This window comes from Protopterus annectens, chromosome 5.part0, assembly GCF_019279795.1.
Source record: "Protopterus annectens isolate FY-2018-M chromosome 5.part0, PAN1.0, whole genome shotgun sequence".
NCBI lineage: Eukaryota > Metazoa > Chordata > Ceratodontiformes > Protopteridae > Protopterus > Protopterus annectens.
Genome location: NC_056735.1, coordinates 1,032,443,128 through 1,032,455,540, shown reverse-complemented (window position 1 = coordinate 1,032,455,540; position 12,413 = coordinate 1,032,443,128). Strand labels below are relative to the sequence as shown.

Below are 12,413 nucleotides of genomic sequence, written 5' to 3'. Positions count from 1 at the left end.
GAAATTGCATTTCTGTTACTCCTTCCATGGAAAACCAATTCCACAGAACATAAGGCCTCATTCTACAAGGGCAACAGCCACTACCACAGCCTTCTTGTGGCAACCAAAGACATTATTGAGGCGGCTACTTGGACCTCCGTGCATACATTTGCCAAGCATTATAATTTACCTCTCTATTCTAGATCCCGAGCAGGGTTTGGATCCTAACCACACCATAATCTAGTTTTTCCTCCTCCCTAGTTGGCTTGACTGCAGATGCATCCATGAAGGACATAGTACAGTTTTGTACCTACCATAAATGTAGATGTCCGAACTGGATAGCATCTGCAGTCACTCCTTCCCTCTGTGGTACTCCTAGGGTGTTTACCCTCCTAATAGCTAGCTGGTGGGGAGTCTCTTATGGTGTATTTGTTTGTATATATGTACATACATACTTATTTTTGTGTTTGTCTTCTACCTTTTGGAAACATTGGCATTCATCCAAATTTTAGCCTTCCAAGAGGGCAACTGGCATCTGGGGCAAGAAACACTGAGTGGCTGATGCCTTTATAGACCAACAGAGATGACGTCGGGTGAAGTGCGACATCAGGACCCGGACTTTGGAATCCGGCCGACTGAAGGGCTGCCTGACGACAGGACAACCCAGTTGTTATGACTGCAGATGCTATCCAGTTCGGACATCTACATTTATGGTAGGTACAAAACTGTACTTTTCGTCAGATGTCTTGTCTGGGCATGGATTGGGGGAGCTAAGATTACTGAGATGTAATATTTGGTTAATAGGGTACTTAGTCTTGGTTTTAGATGCTAGAGAGTGAGGGGGGGTTGGTTTTAGGCAGAGGGGTGTTTATGGAAAAGATAGAGGAGGAGATTGCAGTAGAGTTCTGCAGAGATGAGAAGCAGTTAGTATGGGGATTAGTGGGATCTCAGTGGACAGGTGGTAATGGAGTATCAAAAGATGTAAGAATGAGAAGAAGTAATGGAGGCAAGAGGAAAATGGAGAGGGTTGCAATAGCCATGGGCTAAGGTGGGGAAGTAGGATTGGGATGGAGCGAGGAGTGGGTAAGGGACTAGAAAAAGTAAGTTGTTGGACCTGTTAATAGAGTTGAAGTAAAATTTAAGTGAAACAGCCTGTAGAGGGAGTAGGAGATATGTAGGAAGAAGGAGGATTTGCAGCAGACTAAACTATGAAGTGATAAGTAGGGGAGGGTAAGATGTTTAGAATGTTTTAGCAGACAAGAAGGGGTGGAGTTAGGGGTGGAAGGGATTAGGTGGTTAGGTATAAAGGAAATTATAGGGGCGAAGTGAGCCCGAGCATAGTGGGATGGACCAGGAAACACCAGTCACCACAAGAAACAATCAGCAGGCCAGGAGGGAAACAGTAAGCACACAGTGAGAGTCAGCAGGTAAGTAGAAGAGGTGGGGAAGTGTAGACAGAGAAGGAAGAGATGTTAAAGCGAAGTATAAATGCATTTTGATTTGCATTTGAACTTGACAGAATACATTTTCTAACATCTGTTGAGCTTGTGCACTTTGTGTAATAGTAGCTGCTTTGATTCTTTTTTGTTAGCAAGATTCACAGAAGGGAGAAAATGGGATACTCCAAACTTGGGTCATTGACTTTCTGAGGGGATTTTAAACTGTTTTACACCGTGTCTTGGCTGGTGCTTCCTAAAGTCTTCTGTTACAGTTGTCGCATCTAAGTATTCCTTTTTATGTATTTAGGTTTGGCTTAACATTTTAGCAGCTTTTCCGCTGTGTCAGACTATATTAACTAATTAATTCTTCTGGAGAATTTTTAAAGGCCTACTAAATGCTCCCTCCCAGAAGAATTAATTTGTGCACCATCGAAACAAAAAGGTTGCCTACACCTGGTCTAAATAAATGAACGACTCGAGCAAGTATAGGCTATCATTGTAATAATTTTGTATTGCAAAAATGTGTAAGAATCTTCTGTGCTAATAGTGTAACCTGTGAAACATTTTGTTGCAGGGCAATCCGGAAGAGCATACGATTTTAGAATTTGCAGAATTAATAAAGAAGCTTGTTGGTAAGTTGAATATAGTTGTTACACATAAGCACTTTACTATTATAACTTTTAACCTGAATATCTAAGTTGCACCAGTATTTCTAATGGAGGTAATAAAGCATGTAAAAAGCCTGCACGGAATAATAAACCGTTTTTAAACGGATGGAAACAGAAAAACACTAACTACAACTAAATGATATTACTGCTACTACTAGCTAGGGAGTACTGTAGTGTAACCAACAATATTTTTTGTAGTCATTCAGCAGTTGTAAATGACACACAGACAAAGTACAAAAGGTTGAACTGACCGACTCTGGAAGAGCAGACACTTTTCCTGTGCATGTTGGAACTTCAGAATTTTATCAGGCCTGTGGGCCAGACATAGAGAAAAGTACAGTACTTCTGGCTCAGTATTTCCTGCAGCTTAGAAGTTTCAAGTTATAAATTGTGTACACTCTTCTGTCAGTCTTTCTGCCCAAACTCCATTCCATTCTAGTGTACATAACTGCATCCTTACTGAAAGAATAATTCCATTTTTTGCAAACACATTTTCCAAATTTTATAGCTTTGCCTGTTACTTGAAAGAGCAACTGCAGGCCTGTTGTGATGCGTGACCAGCTGTTTCATAATGCATGTCATCTTTGCTTCATTGGGAAGTCTAATAAGTTTATTTTGCAGGGGTTGTCCTCTTAAGTGCTGTTACTACACATGATTAATAATGTACAGAGTAATTGTAGAACTATGCTGATTCAACTGTTTCAACTTGAGATGATTAATACATACATTGTGATATCTTATTGAATGTTGTGTACATGTTCACATTTAACTTTTTTATAATTTGTCACTGGATTAAAGATGTTGCTTAAATGTTTGAGTAGATGTCTTTTTGCTTTGTTAACCTGTCAGTTTTAAAAAAAGAAAGATGCTCTGTGTACTTATTTAGGAAAGTGTGAAGGGTCTTCTGATATTGACCTCTGATAGAAGCTGATTATAATAAGATGACCCAGTGTTAAAACTCTGTCACCATTGTGACTAAGCCAAAGGGAGGGTTTAGGGGTTTAGTGAATGAGCATTAATTTTCAGTATTTCAGAGGTGGTGTCCTGTTTGTTTGGAGTGCAGCAGAAGGTGATGTAGGCTGATCACTTTGAAGATCTTTGGATAGCAGTAGGGTTAATATACTATTTACATGTAACCAATGTATAGAAAACCAGGACTGATTTTAGTGACAAGCAGGATATGAATTTGCAAATTTCATTAACAGACTTTTTGTCATTGGGGCCATGCCTGTGATAACCCTGGTGTAAATTTAAGTCTAACCATCCAAACATTTATGGTTTAAAATTTATGGTTATCTAAACAACTTTGTTTTCAGGGGAGTTGTTTAGATTTAAAATTTTGACCCAACACAAAATGTAGTTGGAACATCTTTACCTAATACAGAAAGGGAAGGTATTTCTAACAGGACTGTGCTATTTTCCAGTGTTGTCAATCCAAGGCATCACACTTGGAGGTTCAAGTAATCTAACACTTTGAAATCCAGCTTCATACTTGTTTCCAAGAGGAAAAATGATGGACAGAGAGTGTTTGGAGGACTTAAAACAAGCCTGGGAGGAAAAAAAAACCGGAACTGCAGATATTTTGGGGGGGAGGGCTGCTTCCCAGATTCAGTGAACTCCTGTTGTTATCTTTAGGTAGTGGTAAAACAGCTAGCTTTTCGGTATTTTTCATACACCATCTTTTCAAAACATTCTGTTTAATTTCTCTCTCCAATTGTAAACTGTGTTCCCTAATTTAAGTACGACATTTCATTTTTCAGTTTAAAAAGCTTGTGGCTAGCTGCTTATTGATGTTTATAAGGTAACGTCACAAAACTGGTGGAATATAAGTATCAGTTTTTGCCTTTTGAAGTGAGAAAGATTGTTTAGTTATAGATACCATAAGTTAACAGTATAGTTGGCTCACTTTGAGTGTACAGTAATTGTGTCCACGGTTTACTAGGTTGACCTGCTTGTTGGTAATGTTTCCATAAAAGTAGGAAGAGGTAGTGGCAGTGTAAAGGTATTAGCCCCTCATGGAAACATTTTGTGTGTATGCATGCAAGTGCAAAGTAGTTTAACCAAAGTACAGTTAAAAACACTGGGTGAAGAGGGAGTAAATGAGTTCATGACAATCCATTGTTTATAAGTTTGCTCTACAGCTGTACATTGTGAAGTTTATTTGGGTTTGACTGGTGTTAGTCATAACTCACGGTAGAAATGTTCATTTTCATATGCTGTTAAGGCCGAGCTCCTAATGCTGTGATTGCATCTGTTATTTGTCCTGTCATTCCTTAGTAGACTTGAATATTTATTTAGAGCTGAATGCTGATGCTTGCTGATTTCCAAGATGTTTCTGCAGCATTAGTATGGGTTTTGCATTTTTTTCTTAGTTCCATTAAAGTATAGTGAAATATTTGCCCCCACCCCCTATGCATTTTCTCAGTGTTAAGACATTTGATCTGACATTGTTGTCTTCATTTGATCTTCAGCCTGTGGGTTAGGCACCGACATCGGTGCCGAGCTGGCCATAACCAAGCTACGATGCTGAAACTGAGCTCCTCCCCTACCCATAACGCCCCCTCTCCCTCACTACCTCTGATCTCGTTTGCTGCCATTCCAGCTACAAGTGAGTCGACTGAGCTCTATTTTTATTGTGACTTTTTCTGTGGTTTTGGGAAATCTTTGTATCTCAGTTACTGTTTCTCCCTTTTTTTTTTTTAGTTTCTAAATTTTTCCCTACCCTTCATGTTCGACGCAGGCCCATCTACTTCCTGGATGACCCACCCTGCAGACCCTTTGGTAGACCTTATTGCCCGCAGGGCGTGGAAGGAACTGGACGCAGGGGAGCCAGTATTCAAGCACCCTGACAAGGTCCTCAACGTCCCACAAGACAGGATATTTTGGCAGAAGAATATCCCTATTGATGCCTTGGTGGTTGCAGCTGCCACCAAAAAGGAGCTTGCCCAGGAGAGCTCCTCTGTCCATCTGCCTGACAGGGAGTCCAGAGCGATAGACAGACTGGGGAAGCATGTTTATACGTCAGCGACCTTCTCCCTGAGGGCGCTGAATTATATGACGCGTGTTACAAGACTGCAGAGGTCACTCATCGAGGAGGAGCAGAAGAGAAGATCATCTTCTCATCTAAATTGGCCACTCTTAAAGCCATTTCTAATATGTCTATGAGGCTCCTCTCCTATGCCATGGAAGCTGGATCTAGAGCAGCCAGTTCAGGGATCGCTAGTAGGCATCACGCCTGGATGTGACTTTGCGATTTCTGTGATCCCTTCAAGACGTCCTTCACGAATACCACCTTCGATGGATCTACTCTTTTCAGTCCATCTGTGAAGGCTACTTTAGGCCAGTGCAAGAAGGACGGCAAGACCCTGTCTGCTGTAGGAGTCCACTTTTCTACTCCTCAGGGTTCCTACTCCAGGTATCAAAGAGGTAGTAAGAAGCTGTGGTTCCGGAAGTCCAGGGCTTTCCATCAAGATGCAGCGGCAGACTTTTCCCCTAGAGGCAGATCAGAGAATGATTTGTTTAGATGCCACCCTAGAGGCTGAAGGGCTTTGAGGGAACAAGGGTCTTGAGACTCTCGCCTGGATAGGTCCTTCCAGCGACCCTGAAGTGTTGTGCTGCTGCCCCACCCAGGAGGCAGTTGGGGCTTGCTTTTCTCTTTACCCATCAGCCTGGCAAGCCATCACGTCAGATCAATGGGTGCTGAGAATAATATCCAGGGGCTATTTGATACCCTTTCTTTGCCCACCAAAGTCCTGAAAGATTCTCCCGGATGTTTCACCTGCTCACAGGGAGGCAGCTGAACTCGAAATTTCCAAACTGCTCAACAAATGAGGCATCCAGCCCATCCCCCCGGAGCTATCCGGATCATGCATCCACTCAAGGTTCTTTTTGGTGCCCAAAAAGATAGAGGGACACAGACCACTCTTGGATCTCACCCGCTTGAACAGGTTTGTCGCCAAGATAAAGTTCTGGATGGTTTCTATTCAATCTATCCTTTCCTCCCTTCAGAAGGACTACTGGATGTGTTCAGTGGACATCCAGGATTCATATTACCACATAAAGATGGACAAGCCCCACAGAGGTTCCTACGCTTCCAGTCAGGAGCCAGGCATTATCAGTTCAGGCTACTCCCCTTTGGCCTCACCACAGCCCCCAGAATGTTCACCAAGGTGGTAGCAGTACTTGCAGCACATCTCAGGCTGCAGGGGATGTAGATCTTCCCCTACTTGGACGACTGGCTTCTAGCTGCACCCACCAAGCATCAGCTTCTTCAAGCCAGGGTCCAGTTCCATCAGTCAGCCTGGACCTTGGGCATCATGATAAACTTTCCCAAATCAAAACTGGAGCCTGTCCGTTCTCTGGAATTCATCAGAGGGCCTTTCTCACTAGCGACAGGATTCAGTCTCTTCAGTTCCATGTGCGGGTCCTTTTAGAAATGCCTCTGCCATCAGCAGCCCATATCCACCAAGCTCTGGGATCTATGGCAGCAGCCATTGTTATTTTTACCTTTGGCAAGACTACACATCAATTTCTCCAATGGACCCTAGCAGTACAGTGGTTGTTGCTTCTGGACAAGTCTCTGTCTCATCCCATTTGCCTGTCCATAACCTGCAAGTCCTCCCTACTGTGGTGGTTAAACTCTCAGAAATTAGCGGAAGGTCGCCCTTTCATGGCTCCCATTCCTGTAGCCACAGTCACTACGGATGCCTCCCGGCTCGGGTGGGGGGGCATTGGCTGGGATGAATTGTTCAAGGGACATGGTCTGTGTTAGAGACCAACTTATAAAAACGTTTAAAAAGTATATATACTAATAAAAAATCATAAATGGTCCATTCCACATACAAAAACACTTTAATGAAAACTCAAACGACAACACATAAAAACATATTAAGCGTTTTCATCTCTTCATAAGGAATTTTTATTTCAGTTCCAATGTGATATGTGAAAAACTATGAATATTTCTTTAACATAATTGATTTAATTTAAAGCACAAATTAAATGGATTGGTGCATTCAAATGATGATGTTACTTGGTTATATCTTATAAAAAGGTGTTTTTAATGGTATGGAATGTATTCTGATGAAGTCTCCTTATGAAGAGATGAAAGCGCTTAATATATTTTTGTGTTGTCGTTTGAGTTTTCATTGAAGTGTTTTCGTATGTGGAATGGACTGTTTATGATTTTTTTTATTAGAGACCAACTTACACATCAGCATTCTGGAGAAGAGGGCAGTGTTTCTGGCATTGCAGGCACTGCTTTCATTTGTCCCCCGAGGAACAGTTGTGATACAGACAGACAACATGGCAGTGGTCTGGTATATCAACAAACAGGGAGGAACCAGATCTTATCCCCTTTGTCAAGAGGCCTTGAGATTGTGGGAATGGGCAATTTCCTCAGGCCACCCTCTTATCGCAATGCACATTCTGGGGAGTTCCAACATTCTACTGGACAAACTCAGCAGGACCAGTTTGTCTCCTCATGAGTGGTCTCCGAAGCATTCAGTGGCGAACATGATCTTCCTGAAATGGGGTCATCCTTGCTATGATCCCTTCGGCTCATCTTCCAACGCCAAGTGCAGAGAGGTTTTTTTTGCCCTGGATTCCCAGAGGCGCTCTAGTTCATGCTTGGCCCTCTGGTCTGTTGTATGCTTGCCCTCCCCTTCCTCTTATGTCAAAACTCCTTCAGAAGGCATGGAGGTTGAGGTGCCGCGTGATCCTCATTGCCCTCTTCTGGCCTCATCAAGTGTGGTTTCCTCTCCTTTGGTCTCACAGCGTCAATCTTCCTTGGATTCTTGCTCAATGTCCGGATCTGATTTCCAATCCAGAGGGTGATTAAAATTTGGATCTGGAAAGCCTGAAGCTCACAACTTGGCTTCTGCAGTTCCAGTGATGGCTAGAGTTCCCGAGATTTCATCTCCTGTGAAGCATATATTGCTTTCTGCTCACAAGTCGTCCACCAAGATTTATGGTAGCAAATGGAAGAGGTTTTTCCATTTGGGCATCCCACAATTCTGTGGATCCTTTTACTACCTCAATACCTTCGTTTTTAGACTTTCTGGCTTGTCTCTTCAACCAAGGTGCCAGTTTCTCTACAGTAAAAGTCCCAGCTAGCTGCCATATCCCATTATTATGTTGGACTCGAGGATTCTTCTTTGGCCACTTCTAGATTGTAAAAGGCTTTTTTGAAGGGAACATTTTTTTTATGGCCTCCGGTTAAGGACCTGACCCCTCCTTGGGACATAACCTTTGTATTACAAATGCTGGTGTCATCTCCCTTTGAGCCCTCTGCAAAAGGAGATCAGCAGTTTATGTCATGGAAATAGGCTTTGTTGATAGCCAGGTCATTCATCTTCCTCTGTTCTTTTCAGAGTTTCAGTACAAAGGGGGATATCAATTGTACATGTTTGATGTACATAGGCAGCTCCGTTTCTTTCTAGATAGAACCAAATCTTTCAGGAAGTCCAGTCAGCTGTTTGTGTCATATTCTAAGCCTAGATTGGGATCACCTGTTTCCAAGGTAACCATCGCCATCTGGATTGCAAAATGTATTGCATTTATTTATGTTAAGTATGGTGTTTCTCTTTCTTCTGCAGTGAAGGCACATTCTACCAGGGCTGTGTCTACTTCATCAGCCTTTTCTTCTAGAGTATAAGTTGAGCTGGGTCTCACACCTTCATATCCCATTACAAATTGGATATTTCATCTAGGAACAGAGCTTCCTTTGGTTCTGTCATGCTCTGAAACATCCTTCCTTAGGGCCACCCAGGGCTCAAGTAGCTGAGTACTCTGTCCCACAGGTTGAAGATCAAATAAAGACAATCATGTCAGCTAAAGAAGTTATGTATTCGCCATAACGTTCCATCTGAATTGTTCTTCATTTGTCTTCAACCTTCCCTCCATCCTTCTCCCTTACTATGAACACTTGGCCAGGCAGAGGAGGCCTTCTGTTCTCTGTGCCCCCTCTTCAAGGTGTTATTAGCTGTCAATGTGTTTTTCTATGGTTTTAGGTCAGCAATCTATCTGTCAAGCAAATTCGATCTGAGGTAATGAGGGAGAGGGGGGCATTATGGGTAGGGGAAGAGCTCATTTTCAGCACTGTAGCTTGGATATGGCTGGCTTGGCACCGATGTTAGTGCCTAACCCACAGGTTGAAGACAAATGAAGAACAATTTAGATGGAACATTATGGTGAGTACATGACTTCTTTTTTAACTTGGGACATAATTTCTGGTGTTAGCTTTGGGCATTTTAGTTAGCAAGTCTCATGCCCAAAAAAGTCTCATTTGCAGTAAAGACATGTATTAAATCAGAAGGTATTACAGTCATTAAAGAAATCCGTGATTAATGTACTATAGAGACAAGAAATGAAAAGAGCATTCCTTTTAAGAAAAGAAAATGTGGACCAGTGCCTAATAAACTTTGCTGGAATGTGGAGGATGGAAGGGGAGCAGTTCAGTAGTTTATTCCTTCCACATTCTCATATGTGGTGCAAATGTAAAATACATTGACTGTTGTCTTATGCAGCACATATCCATATCCGTTAAGATGCTCAGAAATATTAAAAATCAGCCATGATTCGAGTGAGACTACATATAAAAAGGACTGAAATAAACATTTTGTTAGCACATTCAGAACTCTTCTGGATTCTTTACTGTGAGCACAAAAACCTTCATGTAGTGAAACTAGATGGTTTTAACAATGAACTAGATAATAAGGATTGCTTGCATGTTGAGAAACCCAGTAGACTGGCTGAACTGTTGATTTATATGGCATTTATAACTGTCACGTTGGATCTGTTTATGAAATGGAGAAAAAAGCCAGAAAGAACCAAAGTAATCTACTGACACTGCCTTTGGAGCCACTTGAAAGCACTTATTTGAGGTAGTGCTATTGTAACATAGCAGAGAGAGGACACTAAAAAGGGAGCTCAGTCACACTTTGTGGAGACGGTCTATAACTGGAGGATGACAATTTGGCTGAAAAAAAATTGCATCAGAATGGCAGCCCCTAAGCTACTTTGGAGAAGGGGTATGCATTTCTGTCACTGTAGAATAGGGGGAAATTCATTTTACCTGTATTTGGCTATTATATTTCATGATGTGTTCCACTGCGCCTGTGTCAATGTACATGTAATATAGTTGCATTTTTTTTAGATTTACTGCAGAGAGCTGTAAGCTGTAAGCCTTAACAGTAATGTGTGAATAGCAGATGGCAAATTGAAAGTAATGCCACTTTGCGGGATGCAGGGTCATTACAGCCGCACTGAAATTAAAAATATGATCGGGATCATTTTTTTTTTCCAATTAATGTTATGCTTTTAAAGTGTCAGTGTTGAAAAGTTGTTTATCAGCCTTTTTGAAGAGTTTGTCTCCGACACATTGAAGGAAAGTCTGTATGTAGCAGATGAGGGCTTACTAGAAGCTTCTGAAGATTCTATAGGACTGCTATTTGGGAGGATTTGTGTAATTGTTTTATCTTTCTATTTTAAACAAGATTTGCTACAAACATACTTGCTTTTTCTAGCCACTGTTTGCAGAATGTTTATCAGAGGACTGCAGGTGATATCCAGCTTATAGGTAAGTGGTACTGGCTAGGTGGGTGAATGGATTGATTCAGTTGGCCCGCCTACAGCTAGCTGTTGGCTATTGTAGGAACCCAGCTTGTTGATAAAGTCTGTTCTATGCCATATTTATGAATTACTCCCAAAATGTAATTACAGAATTTTATTTTACATGAAATGTGATGGATGACAGAAATGGTCTTCCTGAAGGGTCAAAAGAGTAAAAATATTCAAGCATTTAAAAGATTTATGGCAACTGTTTTGAAGACTAACAAAAAAGAGGGGGAAAAGTTTAACTTTGCAGTTTATTCATTAATGTGAAAAGTGGGAAGACTGAGTGCTGACTAGGTCTTCTTTGCAATAAAGTTTTGTATTGCTCTGTCTGTATAACACAGCTTGGCAGGGAGGAATGGAGCATGGAGCACGGTTAAATATGTGTATATTACTGAAAAATGTGCAGTGCAACATACGTTGGTGGCACCCCATGTGTAACTCTGATTCCTGACCTACATGCTAATATACTAAATAAAGATAAAACTCTGCTCTTATTTGTATAAGAGTGGGAATACCAGTTCTGATGTGTGTAAAATGGAAAGTCTCCAGTCAGTGCCATAGCTTACTCTGAAAGTATAATTAGCAAAGCTTTCAATATTAGGTGCAGTCAGTTGGGAAAATTTGCATTTGTATGAATAATGGATATGTCAGATTCTAGGAACTTACTGGGAAATTAGTTTCAAGAAGTTTTTAACAAAACAGGTGAACATAAGAGAGCAAGAAGAAAATGTATACTAGCCCTAATGCTTATGAGTTGATTGGTCTGTTTTGCCTTATTTCAGTCCTGTTTTTAAACCTCAATCTCAGTAATCTTGATTTGGCTGAGATTTGTAAATTTAAGATAATTTTATAAATGTCTCCAAGTCTATAGCTGTGAAGAATGAAAGTAAGTTACAGATGACACCATCTGTGATCAATTTCATGGCTATTGCTATTCTAGCTTCATTATTCTCTGATACTACCCGTCCCCAAGACTGGCATGCATTGCTCCTAATTTTTAATCATTTTTTGTGTGGTATTTCTGCAACTACAAACAAGGGATGTCTTGTCATACTTTTAAATTCTGATGACACGTGCCTGCTGGGGGAAAACAGTTTGATTTTCTATGGCTTTAGTTGATTTCAGTTGAATACATTAAATGTGACTGCTGAATTTTTCATTGTTGTAATTGGACTGTGTGAGATGTTGACCAGTTTACATTAGTTCTGCATGAAGTATGACACATGGCTAGTCAGGGCCTAATGTATTGACTGTTCACTTGTTGCTTATTGTTCACAACTATATGCACTGAGTCTGAGTAAGGGCAACTAACTGCATTTGCAGGAGGGCATAGTGCAATACCCAGTGAAAAGAAATCGCCAAATGTATTGGATTGTAAAGTGCCCAAAATGGGACATTTTTATGAAAATATTGATTGAGAAGGATTGGCCTTGACTATTTTATATAGGCAACTAGAATTTTCCTATTTTTCATGTAATTACAGTATGATTTCTGGTAGCATTTATATGTAGGGTCAAGGCAACAAATCTTTACTGTTGTCGCTACTGCCACAGTTCTGCTTCAGCGCAGCAGAACTGTGATACTGTAAACAAAAAGAAAAAAATGGATGATGTTCATCGTGTTACCCTGCTGCAGTCATCACATTTGGGTTATCCTGCCGTCAGGCGGTCCCGCAGTCGGCCTGAGTTCCAAAGTCTTGGTCCGGCATCGGTTG

The 12,413-nt window shown here is 41.2% G+C and overlaps 1 protein-coding gene across 2 annotated transcripts in view; it reads left to right on the top strand.

The window, feature by feature from the left end:
• Positions 1-12,413, top strand: part of UXS1 (UDP-glucuronate decarboxylase 1) — a 1,006,428-nt gene that overhangs the window by 846,018 nt on the left and 147,997 nt on the right. For both annotated transcript variants that reach the window (XM_044072750.1, XM_044072749.1), the window contains exon 13: positions 1,993-2,050. In XM_044072750.1, coding sequence (XP_043928685.1) covers positions 1,993-2,050 — 58 coding nt within the window. The remainder of the gene's footprint in view (positions 1-1,992; positions 2,051-12,413) is intronic.